At 41.6% G+C, this 25,917-nt stretch overlaps 2 protein-coding genes and 1 long non-coding RNA gene across 11 annotated transcripts; all 3 read right to left on the bottom strand.

The window, feature by feature from the left end:
- LOC135572201 (adhesion G protein-coupled receptor E5-like) lies at positions 1-4,734 on the bottom strand. Of its 2 annotated transcripts, none has more exons than XM_065019727.1 (10): positions 4,458-4,734; positions 4,233-4,364; positions 3,597-3,725; positions 3,439-3,476; positions 3,200-3,316; positions 2,961-3,123; positions 2,371-2,493; positions 2,078-2,244; positions 1,779-1,937; positions 1-856 (listed from the first exon to the last, which is right to left on the bottom strand). In XM_065019727.1, exons 1-10 carry the CDS (start codon positions 4,528-4,530, stop codon positions 710-712), a joined length of 1,248 nt encoding a protein of 415 aa, XP_064875799.1. In that variant the 5' UTR covers positions 4,531-4,734; the 3' UTR covers positions 1-709. The 2 variants fall into 2 exon arrangements, with proteins under 2 accessions (XP_064875799.1, XP_064875800.1); XM_065019728.1 differs by having other exon boundaries at positions 745-860; positions 4,458-4,733.
- A 765-nt stretch (positions 4,735-5,499) lies between these two features.
- On the bottom strand, positions 5,500-9,697 carry LOC135572203 (uncharacterized). Of its 7 annotated transcripts, none has more exons than XR_010464117.1 (5): positions 7,575-9,697; positions 6,995-7,126; positions 6,619-6,867; positions 6,178-6,321; positions 5,500-5,952 (listed from the first exon to the last, which is right to left on the bottom strand). It is a non-coding gene; the product is annotated as an uncharacterized LOC135572203 (long non-coding RNA). The 7 variants fall into 7 exon arrangements; XR_010464119.1 differs by having other exon boundaries at positions 6,178-6,494; positions 6,619-6,654; positions 6,773-6,867; positions 6,995-9,697; XR_010464116.1 differs by having other exon boundaries at positions 6,619-6,654; positions 6,773-6,867; positions 6,995-9,696.
- A 29-nt stretch (positions 9,698-9,726) lies between these two features.
- On the bottom strand, positions 9,727-19,415 carry LOC135572202 (adhesion G protein-coupled receptor E5-like). 2 transcript variants are annotated; one of them, XM_065019731.1, is made up of 12 exons: positions 17,983-19,415; positions 17,675-17,832; positions 14,191-16,741; positions 13,966-14,097; positions 13,330-13,458; positions 13,172-13,209; positions 12,929-13,045; positions 12,690-12,852; positions 12,099-12,221; positions 11,805-11,971; positions 11,506-11,664; positions 9,727-10,585 (listed from the first exon to the last, which is right to left on the bottom strand). In XM_065019731.1, exons 3-12 carry the CDS (start codon positions 14,261-14,263, stop codon positions 10,562-10,564), a joined length of 1,125 nt encoding a protein of 374 aa, XP_064875803.1. In that variant the 5' UTR covers positions 14,264-16,741; positions 17,675-17,832; positions 17,983-19,415; the 3' UTR covers positions 9,727-10,561. The 2 variants fall into 2 exon arrangements, with proteins under 2 accessions (XP_064875803.1, XP_064875802.1); XM_065019730.1 differs by having other exon boundaries at positions 17,675-19,415.
- Positions 19,416-25,917: the final 6,502 nt, after the last annotated feature.

Consider the following 25,917-nt stretch of genomic DNA (forward strand, 5'->3'; position numbering starts at 1 on the left):
TTTCAGTATGATGTAGTGCTTTATTTTTTTTACAAACAGACAGCTCATATTTAGACATTTATGTCAGAATGAAGGATATAATAGCAAGATGATTTGTGGATTTAAATACCTTCTCAAGCACTGTAAAATAAACAGGAAAAATATTACTTTCACTTCAAATAAGTCAGTTACAACAACAACCAAGTGGCATAAAATATATATTTTTTAAAGAGGCAGCAGAGTAGCCTAGTGGTTACAGTGTTGGACTTGTAACCGAAAGGTTGCAAGTTCAAATCCCCGAGCTGACAAGGTACAAATCTGTCGTTCTGCCCCTGAACAGGCAGTTGACCCACAGTTCCTAGGCTGACTTGCCTAGTTAAATAAAGGTACCATTTTAAAAAAAATACTGGACAAATGCAGCGATGAGTGGATTTACCACTATTCTCATCTCTACAAATTACAAACCATGTTTATGAGACTGAAATTACTTATGTTGCCATAGAGATGAGAGCTCATCTATTACAGTTCAGAACTGATTTCTATAGATGAAAAATATATTCATAAAAAGTTGTGTTTTTGTTTTTGTTTGTTTGGTACATTTTTAAACTACTTAAATAAATACAAATTCTGGCAATTGGATGTCCTTTCAAGCCAAGAGACAATATTTTCAAATGGATTCCAAGTAAAGCTTTTCTTAGAACACAAATAGTTCAAATCCATGTCTTATTTTCTATGTAGCTGTACATCCTGTTGCAGCCGGCGTCCTCCACGGCGTTTGCGGCTGACAAAGCGACACCACAGGGTGGTGATCAGGGACAGGACCACACAGGTCAGTGCCACAAAAACACCCACCCACATCACCAACGACAGCTGCCCGCTTCCTTGCCGAAGAGGAATAACAAGCATTAGACACACACCATCTAGACAATACGAACATATCAAACAACAGCACTTAACTTAAGCACTCAACAAGTATCAAACTCCCCTAAATAATGTGACAAATGAATCAAACACTTACATTTAGTAGTTTAAAACATGAACATTTACAGATGAGCCAAAGATAGTCTCTGACACACATATCTGGGAATATATTTTCTCCCTCTTCAGATGTGCTACACTAGCTACAGTAAGTTTCCATCCATTTGGCAACAGATTTACATGGGAATACTCTAAAATCAGCATTAAAACAATATGTGCATTTTCCCACCAGAGAGGTGTTTCCATCACATTGACTTGTTGCGGATAAAAGGCTGTACTTGATGACATAGTGCAGATAAAAATACCCTTTGCGGTAAAATGTCCATGTACCGAATAAAAAATAAATGGGTTTACATGGCATTTTCGACTCTACTGAGGGTTTTCTCACAATTATTTTCATGCGCTTTATAGCAAATGCGCCCACTCCGGTATTGAAACGTGCCCTTAAGCCCACAGCGCTATTTGAAAGCAGCATCAAGCTCATCACCATGCACATTCACCACCCTGTGAAGTTCAACATAAACATACTTAGTCTGTTGCCTAATAAACTGCATGCTTTCCCGACAAGTCATAGTGGGAGGACCACACACGGCGTGACTCCAAGTTTACTTCCATATCATGGTTATTATATCAATATTTGGCCTTAAAGCGTTTCCACCAACATGTCTTGCATAATTATTTTTACCGACACAATCCCACCTTGTCTAGATTATTTTGTTTTCTTGACATTTAGAAAGTTTTCATCAGGCCTGTCATGACATGTACTTTACTTGCATAAAAAGGTTGGATGGAAAACAGGTTAGTGTTCTCATCACCTTTACCTGTTGCATTTCGTTCAGCACAGCGAATGTGCTGAGATGGTTGCAGGAGCACACAGTCTGGTTGGAGTTTGACGTCACTAAGGTACAACCCCGCCCAGACCACACCCCCGGTCCATTCTCATCCGACCAATAAACACAGGTGGGGTCAACATCACTGGACTAGGACACAGTGTATATGGGTTGGGGTCAATTCCATTTACTCAGTAAATTCAGGAAAAAATGTGACTTAATGGAAAATATACCAATGAAAAACATGTTTTACTGACAGTCAGAAACTATTAAGTAGAGACAAGTGTTACCTGCAGGTGATTGAAGGTGAGATTAACCTGTTGGGGCAGGTATGTTGTGTTGGAGTTGCTAACGGAAACTGTCGCAGCACTGGACATGAGCTGCTGGCTCTGATGAGAAGTACTGTCCTTCAGACTATCCAGATTCTTATGGCTGAGCAGAAAAACAAATGCAAACCCTGCACATAAAAACAACACAAGAAAACATAAGGCCTGATACAAAAACATATACAACTCACAATATCTCAATGTGTGCCTTTAATAATATTTGGAGCAGATGATTGGTACTGTAGGACTGTGGCTACCTGGGTAATTCTGGTCATCTCCAACCACCGTCTCCCAGGTGGTGTCAAGTTGAGTGTTCTCATTGGTCAGGCTGACTGGTCCTTCAGGTGGAGTCTTGTCTCTTCTCACCATAATCTCAACCTCTGTTTTTCAACATATTGACAAAATCAACACAGAGCAGAAATCACCATTACTGAAAGAATACAGTATTGCATTAATTATATTTTAAGTTGACACAATGTAATGTGCTCGTTAGTGCTCCGTTTATGGTCAGTATGGTGCTCAGATTGCAGTACCTGTGAAGTAGTAAGTAAATGGGAAAGCGTGATACCTAGTCAGTGGTCCAACTGAATGTTTTCAACTGAATTGTATCTTCTGCATTTAACCCAACCCCTCTGAATCAGAGAGGTGCAGGCAGCTGCCTTAAATCGACATCCACGTCTTCGTCGCCCATGGAACAATGGGTTAACTGCCTTGCTCAGGGGCAGAACGACAGATTTTATCTTGTCAGCTCAGGGATTCGATTCAGCAACCTTCCGGTTACTGTTCCAACGTCCGTTAGGCTACCTGCCGCCCCATTGTAATTATGTGCTCAGTGTGTGTATGTTACCTGTGTGGTTGGTCTCTATCCTGGTCACGTTCTCTGTCAGCAGTGGAGCGATCAGTCTGATAGAGATTTCAATCGTCCTCAGTAACTTAGTCACTTCACTGCTACTAAGGTGACCATTGGACTGGAGGCCCAGTTGAACAACATCAGTGGCATTAACCAGTAACTAGAGAAGAGACACATGAGGGTTTTGTACGTGTGTGTGTGTGCATTTGCATGTGTGTTTCTGTGTGGTGACTTACTGTCAAAAGCACATCTCCAGTTGGCAGCAGTCTTGTCGGTCCAGGCAACATAGAGTTGCTCAACACCAAACAGTTGTTTCTCAACAGAGACAATAAACTATCAAAGCCTGGTAGAGTCTGGGAGGGAGGGAGGGAGGGAGGCATGTGCATTAGTGGGAAAATGCATAACACATTTCAAGTTCAAGTAAAAATACCATTTTCTCAATTAATAATGTAATAATTCTAAAGTAAAGCTTTACCTGTCCAGGCTGTGTTTCGTACTGGTCACAATTAAGATCTAAAGTTAAAACATGGAGACATATTATCTCAATACCCTTCTACAGTACACTATGTACATAGCTGTGCATGATAAAGGAGTACATCATGGACGACAAGTGGAATGGTGCTTGTCTCTCACCTACACACTTAGCTTGGTTTTTGCCAAAGTTAGTAAATCCAGCAGGACGCTGGCACCAATAACTGCCAATCAGGTTTTGACAGATGCCCACATTTCCACATACTCCGTCTGTATTACACTCGTCAATGTCTGAAAGAGGAAGAGAGAAAGAAAGAGATGAGGAATTAAGGGAGAGATGTTGAAAGTGTGGGATGACAAGAAAGGACGTCACACACAAACATTTTACCAGTGATATTCTCAGGCTCTAATCTAAACCCAGGAAGACACAGTTTTAAACAGCCTGCGGTGTTGACGCATGTTCAATTGTCCCCACAGACGGGGAGAATGTCTATACACTCGTTGATATCTAAATAATGTTGAGTCCAAGTGTAAGAGAGTTTAAAATGTTTCCATCTTCATCACCAAAATGGTACCTTTTCGATGGCGCATCTGGCTAATGTGTTGTCAAGCAGACAGTTATGTGTGTTTGTTAATCAGAGGATAATTAGTTTGAGCCAGGGACAGTAAAGCAGGCACAGTGAAGCCTGTTACACAAGGACTAAATACCAGTTGAAACAGAATATTATGGGTCAGTCAAAATAACACAGCAGTGGACGGGACAGTCAGAAGACTCAAGAAGAATTGTGTTTCTCTCACCTACACACGGAGTTTGTCCGTTGCCAGAGTTCCTAAATCCATTGGGACACGTGCACAGGTAGCTACAACCCTGATTACGACAGGTTCCCCATTTCCCACAAATATCTGGGATCTTAACACACTCGTCTATGTCTGAAAGAGAAAGTGTGTGGTGAGGATGAGATGGAGAGATGAGGGTGAGAGTATCTGATTATAAGAATGATACTAAAGACACAGAATTCTTACCCAAGCATTGTTGAGTGCCACCAGTAGTCATTAAACCCAGAGAAACACACACAGTAATGCCTAAAAAATACATGAATTTTAAAAGCTGTAACAGGAGCAAGGTAATTGTGTTTCATTTGAAAACAGCATAACATTTTGTAAAAGCAGAATATTTCAGGTCATCCCACCCCCTTGACCTTTGACCTCCTAACAGCTAATTCCATGGGTGAAAGCACATGATAGTGTTGAAGCAAGCTGAATTGTGCCCACAGATGAGTGAGTTTTTACTACACTTGTCGATATCTAAATGACACCACATATACAAAAGAATGTTATGACAGGCGTAATGTTGTTACATGGCCATTTAAAAGCGCTGGTTTTGGCTAGTCCTGCTTACATACGATTCACTCTCAAACTCAATAAGAGTATTGATTCAAAGCTCTATACATCAGAGGAAAATAATGTTTAAAGTTCTGACAGATCATATTTACGTCAAAATAAATACATATTTTCTGAATAAAGACCCCCCTTAAAGTGGATGGTTTTAATGTTCTTGAGCAAGGTCTGGTTAATGCTGGAGAATGAACAAATGAGCCAAGTATAAATGACTGATATAGGTGAATATTACTGATCAACTGTTCAATACTGCACACAGATGGCAGCACACAAGTAATCATCAGTTCGGAGTGCAGCTGCACATGTCCTTATCCAGGCACTTGTCCTCTCCTGTCTGGACTACTGCAACTCGCTGGAGGCTGCGCTCACCACTTGTGCAATCAACCCCCTGCAACTTATCCAGAACTCAGAAGCCCGCGTGGTTTTCAACATTCTCAAGATCCCTCATGTCACCCTGCTCCTTCACTCACTCTACTGGCTTCCAGTCGAAGCTCGCATCCACTACAACACCATGGTGCTTACCTACGGAACAGAAAGAGGAACTGCCCCTCCCTACCTTTAGGCTAAGCTCAAACCCTACACCCCAAACCGAGCACTCCGCTCTGCCACCTCAGGTCTCATGGCACGGGTGGGGGGAGCTCCCACCTCAGCCCAATCCAAGCTCTTCTCTGTCCTGTTACCCCAATGGTGGAACCAGCTTCCCCCTGAAGATAGGTCAGCAGAGTCCCTGCCCATCTTCCAAAAACATCTGAAACACTACCTCTTCAAACAGTATCTTAAATAATTATCCTCCTCACCTCGACCACCCGCCATTTTTTTAATTAAAAAATAGCACTTGCACTTGACACCCCCACCCCTCTTCTAGCTCTGAATCTACCGATAGCTACATTACTGAGGGAAATGTACTTTCTATGCCTGTGATATGTGGTTCACCCACCTTGCTATCTTAAGATGAATGCACTAACTGGAAGTCGCTCTGGATAAGAGCATCTGCTAAATGACTCAAATGTATATGTCGTTGTCTCTTTTCTCTCAATTAGTTGGTGTCAAGTTGAGTGTTCTCATTGGTCAGGCTGACTGGTCCTTCAGGTGGAGTCTCTCCTCACCATAATCTCAATCTCTGTTTTTCAACATTGACAAAATCAACACAGAGCAGAAATCACCATTACTGAAAGAACACAGTATTGCATTAATTATATTTTAACGTTGACACAATGTAATGTGCTTGTTAGTGCTCCGTTTATGATCAGTATGGTGCTCAGATTGTGGTCAACCTGTGGTGCCTGCGAGGTGGTCAGTAAATGGTAAATATGTGGTCAGCGTGTGCTCAGAGTCCATGTGTTACCTGTGTGGTTAGGTCTCTGGCAGCAGCTGAGCGTTCAGTCAGAGAGATTTCAATCTTCCTCAGTAACCTAGTCACTTCACTGCTACTACGGTGACCATTGGACTGGAGGCCCAATTGAAGAACATCAGTGGTATTAACCAGTAACTACAGAAAAGAGACAAGAGTTATATGCATGTGTGTGTTTGTGTGTGGTGACTTACTGTCAAAAGCACATCTCCAGTCAGTAACTATCTTGTAGGTCCAGACAACGTAGAGTTGCTCAACACCTAACTGTTTTTCTCAACAGAGACAAGAACCTGTCAAACGCCTGGTACAGTCTGGGAGGGGAGGGGGGGGGGGGGGGCATGTGCATTAGTGGGGAAATGCATAAAACAATTCTAGATCAAGGAAAAATACAATTTTCTCAATGAATAATGTAATAATTCTAAAGTAAAGCTTTACCTGTCCAGGCTGTGTTTCATGCTGGTCACAGAAGCTCTAAAGTAAAAGCATGGAGACATTATCTCAATACCCTTCTACAGTACACTATGTACATAGCTGTGCATGATAAAGGAGTACATCATGGACAACAGGTGGAATGGTGCTTGACTCTCACCTACACACTTAGTTTGGTTTTTGCTAAAGTTAGTAAATCCAGCAGGACACTGGCACCAGTAACTGGCATTCAGGTTTTGGCCTGGGTAAATAAAACTTGACAAGGAATGTTATGGTGGTTCAGTAGTCAGCCTGTACATGGAAGACAGACAAAGGTAGCCACCTTAAGAGTATTTAGACTAAACCCAATACAACAGCATCCAAGAAGAAATGTGTCTCTCACCTGCACACTGAGTTTGTCTGTTGCCATAGCGACTGCATCCTGTGTGACACTTGCACAGGTAGCTGCCCAGCTGATTGAGATCGATTCTCCATTCCCCACAAAAATGTTGGTTCTCAACACACTCATCTATGTCTGATAGAGAAAGTGAGTGGTAAAGGGAAAAGTAGTGGAGATGGAAAGATGATTAAAGATTGTATGTTTACAAAGAGAGGGTGATAATCCCTCACACGTTAACACAGTCACACTTTCAATAAGATTATATTGACCACCACATGATTCAAAGCCAAGCGATCTGAAGACAGAATAGCATTGACAGTAGTAGCTTTCAAAGGTGTTGATACAAGTTGAATAGCCTACAGATGTTCTTCTCATTTAAGCACTCATTTATATCTACATGAGGGAGATGAGAGGTGAATTTAGAAAGACTAGATTATCTTCAGAAAAAACATCCCACTACTAAACAGTACATAGTGTTGAACGTTCCTAAACAGGGTCTGTTTAATGCTGGAGATGATCAGTAGCCACCATTTGCCTTGATGACTGCTTTGCACACTCTTGGCATTCTCTCAACCAGCTTTACCTGGAATGCTTTTCTGGCAGTCTTGGAGTTCCACATATGCTGAACACTTGTTGGCTGCTTTCCTTCACTCTGCGGTCCAACTCATCCTAAACCATCTCAATTGGGTTGAGGTCAGGTGATTGTAGAGGCCAGGTCATCTGATGCAGCACTCCATCACTCTCCTTCTTGGTCAAATAGCCCTTACACCGCCTGGAGGTTTGTTTTTGGGTCATTGCACAAACCAGATGGGATGACGTATCGCTGCAGAATGCTGTGGTAGCCATGCTGTTTAGGTGTGCCTTGAATTCTACATAAATCACTGATAGTGTCACCAGCAAAGCACCTCCACACCATCATATCTCCTCCTCCATGCTTCACGGTGGGAACGACACATGTGGAGATCATCCGTTCACCTGCTCTGCGTCTCACAAAGCCACGGCGGTTGGAACCATAAATCTCAAATTTGGACTCATCAGACCAAAGGACAGATTTTCACCGGTCTAATGACCATTGCTCATGTTTCTTAGCCCAAGCAAGTCTCTTCCTCTTATTGGTGTCCTTTAGTAGTGGTTTCTTTGCAGCAATTTGACCATGAAGGCCTGATTCATGCAGTCTCCTCTGAACAGTTAATGTTGAGATGTGTCTGTTACTTGAACCCTCTGAAGCATTTATTCGGGCTGCAATTTCTGAGGGTGGTAACTCTAATGAACTTATCCTCTGCAGCAGAGGTAACTCTGGGTCTTCCTTTCCTGTGGCAGTCCTAATGAGAGCCACTTTCATCATAGCGCTTGATGGTTTTTGCGACTGCACTTGAAGAAACTTTCAAAGTTCTAGAAATGTTCCACATTGACTGACCTTCATGTCTTAAATTAATGATGTACTGTCGTTTCTTTTGCAAGTATGTTAACACAGCTGAAAACTGTTGTCCTGATTAAAGAAGCAATAAAACTGGCCGCCATTAGACTAGTTGAGTTTCTGGAGCGTCAGCATTTGTGGGTTCGATTACAGGCTGAAAATGAGCAGAAACAAAGAACTTTCTTCTGAAACTTGTCAGTCTATTCTTGTTCTGAGAAATTAAGGCTATTCCATGTGAGAAATTGAACAATTAGCCTTTTAAAATTATAAACCTGGATTAGCTAACACAACGTGCCATTGCAACACAGGAATGGTGGTTGCTGATAATGTGCCTCTATACGCCTATGTTGATATTCCATAAAAAAATAAGCCGTTTCCAGCTACAATAGTCTTTTACAACATGAACAATGTCTACAATGTATTACTGATCAATTTGAGGTTATTTTAATGACCCAAAAATGTGCTTTTCTTTCAAAAACAAGGACATTTCAATGATGATGTGTTGGTCAAATAAAAAGCAGAAAATTGACCGACCCACAATCAGTAGAAATAGAATGGCTTCCATGATGTCTGACAGCTGGTGAGTTAATGGTACATGTCAGCTTGGTTTTAGTTCTAAAGAATAATTTGGTAACCTCACGCATGTGGTTAGCGCAGGAAGTAAAAATATTTCCCCATAACTAGCACCAGCATTTTCTTGTAAGTCGAGAACAAAGAGGAACTGACTGGGTAGCATGAGAAGACCATTTGCATCGCAATTCACATCAGGTTAATTTGTCTAGTTTTGCGTAGACCACGTCCAGGAGTTCCATCCCTGAATTAGACTCTAGTGTAGAGGGTCTATCTCCAAGATCAGACATAAGAGGACACACTGATCTAAAACAGCAACATGCACAGTATAGACTCTTATCAACAGGGCCACATAAACCAGCTGCCTTACCAAAAGCAGACGTAGAATCCATATTTCACACTGAAGCAAGGCTACTTATCTTTTTCTTTTCTTTTCAAAATGTCTTGCTCTTGATTTCTTTTGAAGATGTCTGACCTTTATGCAAATTTTAAAAGTTACTGCAGCAGCATTTCCCGTAACTTTTACATTCTCACTTGCTCTATCAGCATTTCCCGTAACTTTTACATTCTCACTTGCTCTATCAGCATTGACGGGAAAGGGGTTTCAATGCTTAACATTTAGTGTGTCTGCACTGGGCCTTTAAGTCCGTTTGGAAGTCTTTACACCATGTGGGCAGTTCTATAGGCCTAGCTTAATGAGAGGCAAAAAAACAATGTCTTTGGTGAGCAATTATCAAATTCATTGTACTTTCAGTATGATGTAGTGCTTTATTTTTTTTACAAACAGACAGCTCATATTTAGACATTTATGTCAGAATGAAGGATATAATAGCAAGATGATTTGTGGATTTAAATACCTTCTCAAGCACTGTAAAATAAACAGGAAAAATATTACTTTCACTTCAAATAAGTCAGTTACAACAACAACCAAGTGGCATAAAATATATATTTTTTAAAGAGGCAGCAGAGTAGCCTAGTGGTTACAGTGTTGGACTTGTAACCGAAAGGTTGCAAGTTCAAATCCCCGAGCTGACAAGGTACAAATCTGTCGTTCTGCCCCTGAACAGGCAGTTGACCCACAGTTCCTAGGCTGACTTGCCTAGTTAAATAAAGGTACCATTTAAAAAAAATACTGGACAAATGCAGCGATGAGTGGATTTACCACTATTCTCATCTCTACAAATTACAAACCATGTTTATGAGACTGAAATTACTTATGTTGCCATAGAGATGAGAGCTCATCTATTACAGTTCAGAACTGATTTCTATAGATGAAAAATATATTCATAAAAAGTTGTGTTTTTGTTTTTGTTTGTTTGGTACATTTTTAAACTACTTAAATAAATACAAATTCTGGCAATTGGATGTCCTTGCAAGCCAAGAGACAATATTTTCAAATGGATTCCAAGTAAAGCTTTTCTTAGAACACAAATAGTTCAAATCCATGTCTTATTTTCTATGTAGCTGTACATCCTGTTGCAGCCGGCGTCCTCCACGGCGTTTGCGGCTGACAAAGCGACACCACAGGGTGGTGATCAGGGACAGGACCACACAGGTCAGTGCCACAAAAACACCCACCCACATCACCAACGACAGCTGCCCGCTTCCTTGCCGAAGAGGAATAACAAGCATTAGACACACACCATCTAGACAATACGAACATATCAAACAACAGCACTTAACTTAAGCACTCAACAAGTATCAAACTCCCCTAAATAATGTGACAAATGAATCAAACACTTACATTTAGTAGTTTAAAACATGAACATTTACAGATGAGCCAAAGATAGTCTCTGACACACATATCTGGGAATATATTTTCTCCCTCTTCAGATGTGCTACACTAGCTACAGTAAGTTTCCATCCATTTGGCAACAGATTTACATGGGAATACTCTAAAATCAGCATTAAAACAATATGTGCATTTTCCCACCAGAGAGGTGTTTCCATCACATTGACTTGTTGCGGATAAAAGGCTGTACTTGATGACATAGTGCAGATAAAAATACCCTTTGCGGTAAAATGTCCATGTACCGAATAAAAAATAAATGGGTTTACATGGCATTTTCGACTCTACTGAGGGTTTTCTCACAATTATTTTCATGCGCTTTATAGCAAATGCGCCCACTCCCGGTATTGAAACGTGCCCTTAAGCCCACAGCGCTATTTGAAAGCAGCATCAAGCTCATCACCATGCACATTCACCACCCTGTGAAGTTCAACATAAACATACTTAGTCTGTTGCCTAATAAACTGCATGCTTTCCCGACAAGTCATAGTGGGAGGACCACACACGGCGTGACTCCAAGTTTACTTCCATATCATGGTTATTATATCAATATTTGGCCTTAAAAGCGTTTCCACCAACATGTCTTGCATAATTATTTTTACCGACACAATCCCACCTTGTCTAGATTATTTTGTTTTCTTGACATTTAGAAAGTTTTCATCAGGCCTGTCATGACATGTACTTTACTTGCATAAAAAGGTTGGATGGAAAACAGGTTAGTGTTCTCATCACCTTTACCTGTTGCATTTCGTTCAGCACAGCGAATGTGCTGAGATGGTTGCAGGAGCACACAGTCTGGTTGGAGTTTGACGTCACTAAGGTACAACCCCGCCCAGACCACACCCCCGGTCCATTCTCATCCGACCAATAAACACAGGTGGGGTCAACATCACTGGACTAGGACACAGTGTATATGGGTTGGGGTCAATTCCATTTACTCAGTAAATTCAGGAAAAAATGTGACTTAATGGAAAATATACCAATGAAAAACATGTTTTACTGACAGTCAGAAACTATTAAGTAGAGACAAGTGTTACCTGCAGGTGATTGAAGGTGAGATTAACCTGTTGGGGCAGGTATGTTGTGTTGGAGTTGCTAACGGAAACTGTCGCAGCACTGGACATGAGCTGCTGGCTCTGATGAGAAGTACTGTCCTTCAGACTATCCAGATTCTTATGGCTGAGCAGAAAAACAAATGCAAACCCTGCACATAAAAAACAACACAAGAAAACATAAGGCCTGATACAAAAACATATACAACTCACAATATCTCAATGTGTGCCTTTAATAATATTTGGAGCAGATGATTGGTACTGTAGGACTGTGGCTACCTGGGTAATTCTGGTCATCTCCAACCACCGTCTCCCAGGTGGTGTCAAGTTGAGTGTTCTCATTGGTCAGGCTGACTGGTCCTTCAGGTGGAGTCTTGTCTCTTCTCACCATAATCTCAACCTCTGTTTTTCAACATATTGACAAAATCAACACAGAGCAGAAATCACCATTACTGAAAGAATACAGTATTGCATTAATTATATTTTAAGTTGACACAATGTAATGTGCTCGTTAGTGCTCCGTTTATGGTCAGTATGGTGCTCAGATTGCAGTACCTGTGAAGTAGTAAGTAAATGGGAAAGCGTGATACCTAGTCAGTGGTCCAACTGAATGTTTTCAACTGAATTGTATCTTCTGCATTTAACCCAACCCCTCTGAATCAGAGAGGTGCAGGCAGCTGCCTTAAATCGACATCCACGTCTTCGTCGCCCATGGAACAATGGGTTAACTGCCTTGCTCAGGGGCAGAACGACAGATTTTTATCTTGTCAGCTCAGGGATTCGATTCAGCAACCTTCCGGTTACTGTTCCAACGTCCGTTAGGCTACCTGCCGCCCCATTGTAATTATGTGCTCAGTGTGTGTATGTTACCTGTGTGGTTGGTCTCTATCCTGGTCACGTTCTCTGTCAGCAGTGGAGCGATCAGTCTGATAGAGATTTCAATCGTCCTCAGTAACTTAGTCACTTCACTGCTACTAAGGTGACCATTGGACTGGAGGCCCAGTTGAACAACATCAGTGGCATTAACCAGTAACTAGAGAAGAGACACATGAGGGTTTTGTACGTGTGTGTGTGTGCATTTGCATGTGTGTTTCTGTGTGGTGACTTACTGTCAAAAGCACATCTCCAGTTGGCAGCAGTCTTGTCGGTCCAGGCAACATAGAGTTGCTCAACACCAAACAGTTGTTTCTCAACAGAGACAATAAACTATCAAAGCCTGGTAGAGTCTGGGAGGGAGGGAGGGAGGGAGGGAGGCATGTGCATTAGTGGGAAAATGCATAACACATTTCAAGTTCAAGTAAAAATACCATTTTCTCAATTAATAATGTAATAATTCTAAAGTAAAGCTTTACCTGTCCAGGCTGTGTTTCGTACTGGTCACAATTAAGATCTAAAGTTAAAACATGGAGACATATTATCTCAATACCCTTCTACAGTACACTATGTACATAGCTGTGCATGATAAAGGAGTACATCATGGACGACAAGTGGAATGGTGCTTGTCTCTCACCTACACACTTAGCTTGGTTTTTGCCAAAGTTAGTAAATCCAGCAGGACGCTGGCACCAATAACTGCCAATCAGGTTTTGACAGATGCCCACATTTCCACATACTCCGTCTGTATTACACTCGTCAATGTCTGAAAGAGGAAGAGAGAAAGAAAGAGATGAGGAATTAAGGGAGAGATGTTGAAAGTGTGGGATGACAAGAAAGGACGTCACACACAAACATTTTACCAGTGATATTCTCAGGCTCTAATCTAAACCCAGGAAGACACAGTTTTAAACAGCCTGCGGTGTTGACGCATGTTCAATTGTCCCCACAGACGGGGAGAATGTCTATACACTCGTTGATATCTAAATAATGTTGAGTCCAAGTGTAAGAGAGTTTAAAATGTTTCCATCTTCATCACCAAAATGGTACCTTTTCGATGGCGCATCTGGCTAATGTGTTGTCAAGCAGACAGTTATGTGTGTTTGTTAATCAGAGGATAATTAGTTTGAGCCAGGGACAGTAAAGCAGGCACAGTGAAGCCTGTTACACAAGGACTAAATACCAGTTGAAACAGAATATTATGGGTCAGTCAAAATAACACAGCAGTGGACGGGACAGTCAGAAGACTCAAGAAGAATTGTGTTTCTCTCACCTACACACGGAGTTTGTCCGTTGCCAGAGTTCCTAAATCCATTGGGACACGTGCACAGGTAGCTACAACCCTGATTACGACAGGTTCCCCATTTCCCACAAATATCTGGGATCTTAACACACTCGTCTATGTCTGAAAGAGAAAGTGTGTGGTGAGGATGAGATGGAGAGATGAGGGTGAGAGTATCTGATTATAAGAATGATACTAAAGACACAGAATTCTTACCCAAGCATTGTTGAGTGCCACCAGTAGTCATTAAACCCAGAGAAACACACACAGTAATGCCTAAAAAATACATGAATTTTAAAAGCTGTAACAGGAGCAAGGTAATTGTGTTTCATTTGAAAACAGCATAACATTTTGTAAAAGCAGAATATTTCAGGTCATCCCACCCCCTTGACCTTTGACCTCCTAACAGCTAATTCCATGGGTGAAAGCACATGATAGTGTTGAAGCAAGCTGAATTGTGCCCACAGATGAGTGAGTTTTACTACAAAGAGGAACTGACTGGGTAGCATGAGAAGACCATTTGCATCGCAATTCACATCAGGTTAATTTGTCTAGTTTTGCATAGACCACGTCCAGGAGTTCCATCCCTGAATTAGACTCTAGTGTAGAGGGTCTATCTCCAAGATCAGACATAAGAGGACACACTGATCTAAAACAGCAACATGCACAGTATAGACTCTTATCAACAGGGCCACATAAACCAGCTGCCTTACCAAAAGCAGACTTAGAATCCATATTTCACACTGAAGCAAGGCTACTTATCTTTTTCTTTTCTTTTCAAAATGTCTTGCTCTTGATTTCTTTTGAAGATGTCTGACCTTTATGCAAATTTTAAAAGTTACTGCAGCAGCATTTCCCGTAACTTTTACATTCTCACTTGCTCTATCAGCATTGACGGAAAGGGGTTTGAATACTTAACATTTAGTGTGTCTTTGTGATTACACAAATAAAGAGCGTTTCTGGGTTTTTCTTGAAGTGGTGGTGGGACTATTTGTCCATGAAATCAATAATTTTCCTGACGAATTCTCCTTCCATAGCCGAAGCATCCTAATATATTGAAAGGCTACATTATCTAGATTTATGTTAGCTCAAAGGGTAGGTCGATTAACCAATGAAGAGAGAAGTTTCAAGACCTATTGAGAATGAGAGATATCCAAGTCATGATAATGATGGCAAATGCATTTGTGTGATAAACAGCCTGTTGGAAAATGAAGAAGCAACTATGATCAAATGGTGGGAGACATTGGATTTACAATATTAATATCACGCACACTATGTTCCTTCATGATGATCAACGGTAAGTTTTAGGGCAGACATACATTTCTCTAGTCTGGCTGACACAAAACGCTAAGTTTTCTTGACAAAGCTATTTCTCTCTGTGCACTTGTCGTCACTAGTTACTACAGCCACAGCTTATTTCTAAAATGTCTCTTCTTAATTAAAATTTAATTTGAATCCTAACCCTAAACTTAAACACACGGCTAACCATATGCCTGCCTAACCTTCAACTAAAATCAAAAAGCTTATTTTGGGGGGGATGGGGGATTTTTATGATTACAGCCCAGGTTTGGAACGCTCTTTCTTATTGGTCTATTGACTAATTTACTGCTTGGTGATGTCACCAGCAAGCCAAAACTCCATCCTACCTAAACAGGCTGACATTTTCAAACAGCTCTTACACTAAAAGGGCATTATCATAATGTCCACAATTTCACAGTCTTATTCCAACCTCAAAGTGTTTAAATATACATAAAACTCAGGAAATCATGTTCTTGACTGCACTGGGCCTTTAAGTCCGTTTGGAAGTGTTTACACCATGTGGGCAGTTATAAAGGCCTAGGCCTAATGAGAGGCAAAAAAAACAATGTCTTGGGTGAGCAATTATCAAATTCATTGTACTTTCAGTATGATGTTGTGCTTTTTTTTTTTACAAAACGGACAGCTCATATTTAGACATTTATTTCAGAATGAAGGATATAATAGTGAGATGATTTGTGGATTTAAATACCTTCTCAAGCACTGTAAAATAAACAGGAAAAATATTACTTTCACTTCAAATAAGTCAGTTACAACAACAACCAAGTGGCATAAAATAAGAATTTAAAAAAAGAGGCAGCAGAGTAGCCTAGTGGTTAAAGTGTTGGACTTGTAACCGAAAGGTTGCAAGTTCAAATCCCCGAGCTGACAAGGTACAAATCTGTCGTTCTGCCCCTGAACAGGCAGTTTACCCACAGTTCCTAGGCCGACTTGCCTAGTTAAATAAAGGTACCATTTAAAAAAAATACTGGACAAATGCAGCGTTGAGTGGATTTACCACTATTCTCATCTCTACAAATTACAAACCATGTTTATGAGACTGAAATTACTTATGTTGCCATAGAGATGAGAGCTCATCTATTACAGTCCAGAACTGATTTCTATAGATGAAAAATTGTATATCTATTAATAAAAAGTTGTGTTTTTGTTTTTGTTTGTTTGGTACATTTTTAAACTACTTAAATAAATACAAATTCTGGTAATTGGATGTCCTTGCAAGCCAAGAGACAATATTTTCAAATGGATTCCAAGTAAAGCTTTTCTTAGAACACAAATAGTTCAAATCCATCTCTTATTTTCTATGTAGCTGTACATCCCGTTGCAGCCGGCGTCCTCCACGGCGTTTGCGGCTGACAAAGCGACACCACAGGGTGGTGATCAGGGACAGGACCACACAGGTCAGTGCCACAAAAACACCCACCCACATCACCAACAACAGCTGCCCGCTTCCCTGCCGAAGAGGAATAACAAGCATCAGACACACACCATCTAGACAGTATGAACATATCAAACACAACAGCAGCACTCAAGCAATCAACAAGCATCAAACTCCCCTAAATAATGTGACAAATGCATCAAACACATTTAGCAGTTTAAAACATTAACCTTTACAGAGGAACCAAAGGAAGTCTCTGACACAGATATCCTGGAATATGTTTTCACCCCCATCAGATGTGCTACACTAGCTAGGTTTCCAGCCAATTTGCGAAAAATGTGAATGGTAATACTCTAAAATCTGCATTAAAACAACATTTTCCCACCAGAGGTGTTTCCATCAAAATGATTTGTTACAAATAAAAGCCTGTACGTGATGACATAGTGCACATAAAATACCCTTTGCGGTTAAATTAACATGTACCGAATAAAAAATAAAGTTACATGGGTTTACATGGCATTTTCAATACTACTGATGGTTTTCTCAACAAACAAAAAAGCTTTATATAGCAAGTGTGCGCACTCCAGTTTTGTCACGTGCCCTTAAGCCCACAGCGCTATTTGAAAGCAGCATCAAACTCATCACTCATTCACCACCCTGTGAAGTTCAACATTAACATACTTAGTCTGTTGCCTAATAAACTACAAGATTTCTCGAAGTCATAGTGGGAGGACCACACACGTCATAGCGTGTCTCCAAGTTTACTTCCATATCATGGTTATTATATCAATATTTGGCCTTAAAAACATTTCCACTGACATTTCTTGCATACATATTTTTACAGACACAAAAAGATCCCACCTTGTCTAGCGTATTTTGTTTTCTTGACAATTAGAAAGTTTTCGAAACATTTTCTGTTTCCATCAGGCCTGTCATGACATTTTTTAAACGACATGTACTTTACTCGCATAAAAGGTGAGATGGAAAACAGGTTAGTGTTCTCTTTACCTGTTCCTGATGGATTCCCTTCAGCAGAGCGAATGTGCTGAGATGGTTGCAGGAGCACACAGTGTGGGTGGAGTTCGAAATCACTAAGGTGCAACCCCGCCCAGACCACGTCCATTCTCATCCGACCAATAAACACAGGTGGGGTCAACATCACTGGACTAGGACACAGTGTATATGGGTTGGGGTCAATTCCAGTACCACTCAGTCAATTTAGGAAAAAACGTGACTTAATGGAAAACATGTCAATGGAAAACATATAAACATATTTTACTGACAGTCATAGACTATTAATTAGAGACAAGTGTTACCTGCAGGTGATTGAAGGTGAGATGAACCTGTTGTGGCAGGTATGTTGTGTTGGAGTTGCTAACGGACACCGTCGCGGCACTGGACATGAGCTGCTGGCTCTTGTGAACTGAATTGTGTCTTCCGCATTTAACCCAACCCCTCTGAATCAGAGAGGTGTGGGCAGCTGCCTTAAATCGACATCCACGTCTTTGGAACAATGCGTTAACAGCCTTGCTCAGGGGCAGAATGACAGATTTTTACCTTGTCAGCTGGGGATTGGATCCAGCAAACTTCCGGTTACTGGTTCAACATTCTCACCACTAGGCTACCTGCCGACCCATTGTAAATATGTGGTCAGCATGTGCTCAGTGTGTTTATATTACCTGTGTGGTTGGTCTCTATCCTGGTCACGTTCTCTGTCAACAGTGGAGCGATCAGTCTGATAGAGATTTCAATCGTTCTCAGTAACTTAGTCACTTCACTGCTACTACGGTGACCATTGGACTGGAGGCCCAGTTGAACAACATCAGTGGTATTAACCAGTAACAAGAGAAGAGCGACATAAGGTTTTGTACGTGTGTGTTAGAGGTCGACCGATTATGATTTTCAATACCGATACCGATTATTGGAGGGCCAAAAAAGCCGATACTGATTAATCGGCCGATTTAAAAAAATACATGTATTTGTAATAATGACAATTACAACAATACTGAATGAACACTTATTTCAACTTAATATAATACATCAATAAAATCAATTTAGCCTAAAAAAAATGAATCATGTTCAATTTGGTTTAAATAATGCAAAAAAAAGTGTTGCAGAAGAAAATAAAAGTGCAATATGTGCCGTGTAAAAAAGGTAACTTTTAAGTTCCTTGCTCAGAACATGAGAACATATGAAAGCTGGTGGTTTATTTTAACAGGAGTATTCAATTTTCCCAGGTAAGAAGTTTTAGGTTGTAGTTATTATAGGAATTATAGGAAAATTTCTCTCTATACGATTTGTATTTCATATACCTTTGACTATTGGATGCTCTTATATGCACTTTAGTATTGCCAGTGTAACATTTACATTTACATTTAAGTCATTTAGCAGACGCTCTTATCCAGAGCGACTTACAAATTGGTGCATTCACCTTATGACATCCAGTGGAACAGTAGTGCATCTAAATCTTTTAAGGGGGGGGGTGAGAGGGATTACTTTATCCTATCCTAGGTATTCCTTAAAGAGGTGGTGTTTCAGGTGTCTCCGGAAGGTGGTGATTGACTCCGCTGTCCTGGCGTCGTGAGGGAGTTTGTTCCACCATTGGGGGGCCAGAGCAGCGAACAGTTTTGACTGGGCTGAGCGGGAACTGTACTTTCTCAGTGGTAGGGAGGCGAGCAGGCCAGAGGTGGATGAACGCAGTGCCCTTGTTTGGGTGTAGGGCCTGATCAGAGCCTGGAGGTACTGAGGTGCCGTTCCCCTCACAGCTCCGTAGGCAAGCACCATGGTCTTGTAGCGGATGCGAGCTTCAACTGGAAGCCAGTGGAGAGCGGAGGAGCGGGGTGACGTGAGAGAACTTGGGAAGGTTGAACACCAGACGGGCTGCGGCGTTCTGGATGAGTTGTAGGGTTTAATGGCACAGGCAGGGAGCCCAGCCAACAGCGAGTTGCAGTAATCCAGACGGGAGATGACAAGTGCCTGGATTAGGACCTGCGCCACTTCCTGTGTGAGGCAGGGTCGTACTCTGCGGATGTTGTAGAGCATGAACCTACAGGAACGGGCCACCGCCTTGATGTTAGTTGAGAACGACAGGGTGTTGTCCAGGATCACGCCAAGGTTCTTAGCGCTCTGGGAGGAGGACACAATGGAGTTGTCAACCGTGATGGCGAGATCATGGAACGGGCAGTCCTTCCCGGGAGGAAGAGCAGCTCCGTCTTGCCGAGGTTCAGCTTGAGGTGGTGATCCGTCATCCACACTGATATGTCTGCCAGACATGCAGAGATGCGATTCGCCACCTGGTCATCAGAAGGGGAAAGGAGAAGATTAATTGTGTGTCGTCTGCATAGCAATGATAGGAGAGACCATGTGAGGTTATGACAGAGCCAAGTGACTTGGTGTATAGCGAGAATAGGAGAGGGCCTAGAACAGAGCTTAGAACAGTATAGCTTCTGTCTCTCTCCTCGCTCCTACCTGGGCTTGAACTAGGAACACATCGACAACAGCCACCCTCGAAGCAGCGTTACCCATGCAGAGAAAGGGAAACAACTACTCCAAGTCTCAGAGCGAGTGACGTTTGAAACGCTATTAGCGCGCACCCTGCTAACTAGCTAGGCATTTCACATTGGTTACACCAGCCTAATCTCGGGAGTTGTTAGGCTTGAAGTCATAAACAGCTCAATGCTTGAAGCACAGCGACGAGCTGCTGGCAATACGCACTAAAGTGCTGTTTGAATGAATGCTTACGAGCCTGCTGGTGCCTACCATCGCTCAGTCAGACTGCTCTATCAAATCATAGACTTAATTATAACCTAATAACACACAGAAATACGAGCCTTAGGTCATTAATATGGTCGAATCCGGGAACTATCATCTCGAAAACAAGACGTTTATTCTTTCACTGAAATACGGAACCGTTCCGTATTTTATCTAACGCGTGGCATCCATAAGTCTAAATATTCCTGTTACATTGCACAACCTTCAATGTTAGGTCATAATTACGTAAAATTCTGGCAAATTAGGCGGCCCAAACTGTTGCATATACACTGACTGCGTGTAATGAACGCAAGAGAAGTGACACAATTTCACCTGGTTAATATTGCCTGCTAACCTGGATTTCTTTTAGCTAAATATGCAGGTTTAAAAATGTATACTTCTGTGTATTGATTTTTAGAAAGGCATTGATGTTTATGGTTAGGTGCAGTTGTGCAACGATTGTGCTTTTTTGCAAATGCGCTTTTGTTAAAACATCCCCCGCTTGGCGAAGTTGGCTGTCTTTGTTAGGAAGAAATAGTCTTCACAGAGTTCGCAACGAGCCAGGTTAGCAGGCAATATTAACTACATATGCGGGTTTAAAAATATATACTTGTGTATTGATTTTAAGAAAGGCATTGATGTTTATGGTTAGGTACACATTGGAGCAAGACAGTCCTTTTTCGCAAATACGCACCGCATCGATTGTATGCAACGCAGGACACGCTAGATAAACTAGTAATATCATCAACCATGTGTAGTTAACTAGTGATTATGATTGATTGATTGTTTTTATAAGATAAGTTTAATGCTAGCTAGCAACTTACCGTGGCTTCTTACTGCATTCGTGTAACACGCAGTCTCCTCGTGGAGTGCAATGTAATCAGGTGGTTAGAGCGTTGGACTAGTTAACTGTAAGGTTGCAAGATTGAATCCCCGAGCTGACAAGGTAAAAATCTGTAGTTCTGCCCCTGAACAAGGCAGTTAACCCACCGTTCCTAAACCATCATTGAAAATAACAATGTGTTCTTAACTGACTTGCCTAGTTAAATAACGGATAAATAAAGGTGTAAAAAAATCAGTGTCCAAAAAATACCGATTTCCGATTGTTATGAAAACTTGAATGTGCATTAGTGGGAAAATGCATAAGACATTCAAGATCAAGGAAAAATACCCTTTTCTCAATTAATAACGTAATAATTCTAAAGTAAAGCTTTACCTGTCCAGCCTGTGTTTCATACTGGTCACAAATAAGCTCTAAAGTTAAAACATGGAGACATACAGTGTTATCTCAATACCCTTCTACAGTACACTATGTACAGACCTGTGCATGATAAAGGAGTACATCATGGACAACAGGTGGAATGGTGCTTGTCTCTCACCTACACACTTAGTTTGGTTTTTGCCAAAGTTAGTAAATCCAGCAAGACACTGGCACCAGTAACTGCCAATCAGGTTTTGGCAGATTCCCCCATTTCCACATACTCCGTCTCTATTACACTCCTCTATGTCTGAAAGAGAAAACATTTGGTGAGGATGAAGTGGAGATGGAGAGATGAGGGTGAGAGTCTCTGATTATAAGGATGATACTAAAGACACAGAATTCTTACCCAAGCATTGTCGCGCGGCACCAGTAAAGTCATCAAACCCAGGATGACACAAACAGAAGTAGCTACCCTCAGTTTTGAAACAATCTGAATTGTCCCCACAGATGAGGGAGTTGCTACGGCACTCGTCGATATCTAAATGACACCACATATACAAAAGAATGTTATGACACGTGTAATGTCATGACATGGCCATTTAAAAGCACTGGTTTTGGCTAGTCCTGTTTACACCCTCAAACTCAAGGTAAGAGTATTGATTCAAAGCGCTATACATCAAAGGAAAATAATGTTTAAAGTTCTGACAGATCATATTTACGTCAAAATAAATACATATTTTCTGAATAAAGACCACCCTTAAAGTGGATGGTTTTAATGTTCTTGAGCAAGGTCTGGTTAATGCTGGAGAATGAACAAATGAGCCAAGTATAAATGACTGATATAGGTGAATATTACTGATCAACTGTTCAATACTGCACACAGATGGCAGCACACAAGTAATCATCAGTTCGGAGTGCAGCTGCACATGTCCTTATCCAGGCACTTGTCCTCTCCTGTCTGGACTACTGCAACTCGCTGGAGGCTGCGCTCACCACTTGTGCAATCAACCCCCTGCAACTTATCCAGAACTCAGAAGCCCGCGTGGTTTTCAACATTCTCAAGATCCCTCATGTCACCCTGCTCCTTCACTCACTCTACTGGCTTCCAGTCGAAGCTCGCATCCACTACAACACCATGGTGCTTACCTACGGAACAGAAAGAGGAACTGCCCCTCCCTACCTTTAGGCTAAGCTCAAACCCTACACCCCAAACCGAGCACTCCGCTCTGCCACCTCAGGTCTCATGGCACGGGTGGGGGGGGGGAGCTCCCACCTCAGCCCAATCCAAGCTCTTCTCTGTCCTGTTACCCCAATGGTGGAACCAGCTTCCCCCTGAAGCTAGGTCAGCAGAGTCCCTGCCCATCTTCCAAAAACATCTGAAACACTACCTCTTCAAACAGTATCTTAAATAATTATCCTCCTCACCTCGACCACCCGCCATTTTTTAAATTAAAAAATAGCACTTGCACTTGACACCCCCACCCCTCTTCTAGCTCTGAATCTACCGATAGCTACATTACTGAGGGAAATTTACTTTCTATGCCTGTGATATGTGGTTCACCCACCTTGCTATCTTAAGATGAATGCACTAACTGGAAGTCGCTCTGGATAAGAGCATCTGCTAAATGACTCAAATGTATATGTCGTTGTCTCTTTTCTCTCAATTAGTTGGTGTCAAGTTGAGTGTTCTCATTGGTCAGGCTGACTGGTCCTTCAGGTGGAGTCTCTCCTCACCATAATCTCAATCTCTGTTTTTCAACATTGACAAAATCAACACAGAGCAGAAATCACCATTACTGAAAGAACACAGTATTGCATTAATTATATTTTAACGTTGACACAATGTAATGTGCTTGTTAGTGCTCCGTTTATGATCAGTATGGTGCTCAGATTGTGGTCAACCTGTGGTGCCTGCGAGGTGGTCAGTAAATGGTAAATATGTGGTCAGCGTGTGCTCAGAGTCCATGTGTTACCTGTGTGGTTAGGTCTCTGGCAGCAGCTGAGCGTTCAGTCAGAGAGATTTCAATCTTCCTCAGTAACCTAGTCACTTCACTGCTACTACGGTGACCATTGGACTGGAGGCCCAATTGAAGAACATCAGTGGTATTAACCAGTAACTACAGAAAAGAGACAAGAGTTATATGCATGTGTGTGTTTGTGTGTGGTGACTTACTGTCAAAAGCACATCTCCAGTCAGTAACTATCTTGTAGGTCCAGACAACGTAGAGTTGCTCAACACCTAACTGTTTTTCTCAACAGAGACAAGAACCTGTCAAACGCCTGGTACAGTCTGGGGGGGGGGGGCATGTGCATTAGTGGGGAAATGCATAAAACAATTCTAGATCAAGGAAAAATACAATTTTCTCAATGAATAATGTAATAATTCTAAAGTAAAGCTTTACCTGTCCAGGCTGTGTTTCATGCTGGTCACAGAAGCTCTAAAGTAAAAGCATGGAGACATTATCTCAATACCCTTCTACAGTACACTATGTACATAGCTGTGCATGATAAAGGAGTACATCATGGACAACAGGTGGAATGGTGCTTGACTCTCACCTACACACTTAGTTTGGTTTTTGCTAAAGTTAGTAAATCCAGCAGGACACTGGCACCAGTAACTGGCATTCAGGTTTTGGCCTGGGTAAATAAAACTTGACAAGGAATGTTATGGTGGTTCAGTAGTCAGCCTGTACATGGAAGACAGACAAAAGGTAGCCACCTTAAGAGTATTTAGACTAAACCCAATACAACAGCATCCAAGAAGAAATGTGTCTCTCACCTGCACACTGAGTTTGTCTGTTGCCATAGCGACTGCATCCTGTGTGACACTTGCACAGGTAGCTGCCCAGCTGATTGAGATCGATTCTCCATTCCCCACAAAAATGTTGGTTCTCAACACACTCATCTATGTCTGATAGAGAAAGTGAGTGGTAAAGGGAAAAGTAGTGGAGATGGAAAGATGATTAAAGATTGTATGTTTACAAAGAGAGGGTGATAATCCCTCACACGTTAACACAGTCACACTTTCAATAAGATTATATTGACCACCACATGATTCAAAGCCAAGCGATCTGAAGACAGAATAGCATTGACAGTAGTAGCTTTCAAAGGTGTTGATACAAGTTGAATAGCCTACAGATGTTCTTCTCATTTAAGCACTCATTTATATCTACATGAGGGAGATGAGAGGTGAATTTAGAAAGACTAGATTATCTTCAGAAAAAACATCCCACTACTAAACAGTACATAGTGTTGAACGTTCCTAAACAGGGTCTGTTTAATGCTGGAGATGATCAGTAGCCACCATTTGCCTTGATGACTGCTTTGCACACTCTTGGCATTCTCTCAACCAGCTTTACCTGGAATGCTTTTCTGGCAGTCTTGGAGTTCCACATATGCTGAACACTTGTTGGCTGCTTTCCTTCACTCTGCGGTCCAACTCATCCTAAACCATCTCAATTGGGTTGAGGTCAGGTGATTGTAGAGGCCAGGTCATCTGATGCAGCACTCCATCACTCTCCTTCTTGGTCAAATAGCCCTTACACCGCCTGGAGGTTTGTTTTTGGGTCATTGCACAAACCAGATGGGATGACGTATCGCTGCAGAATGCTGTGGTAGCCATGCTGTTTAGGTGTGCCTTGAATTCTACATAAATCACTGATAGTGTCACCAGCAAAGCACCTCCACACCATCATATCTCCTCCTCCATGCTTCACGGTGGGAACGACACATGTGGAGATCATCCGTTCACCTGCTCTGCGTCTCACAAAGCCACGGCGGTTGGAACCATAAATCTCAAATTTGGACTCATCAGACCAAAGGACAGATTTTCACCGGTCTAATGACCATTGCTCATGTTTCTTAGCCCAAGCAAGTCTCTTCCTCTTATTGGTGTCCTTTAGTAGTGGTTTCTTTGCAGCAATTTGACCATGAAGGCCTGATTCATGCAGTCTCCTCTGAACAGTTAATGTTGAGATGTGTCTGTTACTTGAACCCTCTGAAGCATTTATTCGGGCTGCAATTTCTGAGGGTGGTAACTCTAATGAACTTATCCTCTGCAGCAGAGGTAACTCTGGGTCTTCCTTTCCTGTGGCAGTCCTAATGAGAGCCACTTTCATCATAGCGCTTGATGGTTTTTGCGACTGCACTTGAAGAAACTTTCAAAGTTCTAGAAATGTTCCACATTGACTGACCTTCATGTCTTAAATTAATGATGTACTGTCGTTTCTTTTGCAAGTATGTTAACACAGCTGAAAACTGTTGTCCTGATTAAAGAAGCAATAAAACTGGCCGCCATTAG

The sequence above is a fragment of the Oncorhynchus nerka genome, linkage group LG6 (assembly GCF_034236695.1).
Source record: "Oncorhynchus nerka isolate Pitt River linkage group LG6, Oner_Uvic_2.0, whole genome shotgun sequence".
In the NCBI taxonomy this organism is placed as follows: domain Eukaryota; kingdom Metazoa; phylum Chordata; class Actinopteri; order Salmoniformes; family Salmonidae; genus Oncorhynchus; species Oncorhynchus nerka.

What these genes read in the sequence shown, in the direction of transcription:
- LOC135572202 (XM_065019731.1), bottom strand. Translation starts at nt 14,263, where the DNA reads ATGTATTTTTTAGGCATTACTGTGTGTGTTTCTCTGGGTTTAATGACT. An exon ending in CGGACAAACTCCGTGTGTAG is followed by an intron (nt 13,459 to 13,965) that starts GTGAGAGAAACA and finishes TTCCTCTTTCAG; the next exon opens with ACATTGACGAGTGTAATACA. An exon ending in ACGAAACACAGCCTGGACAG is followed by an intron (nt 13,046 to 13,171) that starts GTAAAGCTTTAC and finishes CCTCCCTCCCAG; the next exon opens with ACTCTACCAGGCTTTGATAG.
- LOC135572201 (XM_065019727.1), bottom strand. Translation starts at nt 4,530, where the DNA reads ATGTATTTTTTAGGCATTACTGTGTGTGTTTCTCTGGGTTTAATGACT. An exon ending in AAACCAAGCTAAGTGTGTAG is followed by an intron (nt 3,477 to 3,596) that starts GTGAGAGACAAG and finishes TTTTAACTTTAG; the next exon opens with ATCTTAATTGTGACCAGTAC. An exon ending in CTGGAGATGTGCTTTTGACA is followed by an intron (nt 3,124 to 3,199) that starts GTAAGTCACCAC and finishes TCTCTTCTCTAG; the next exon opens with TTACTGGTTAATGCCACTGA.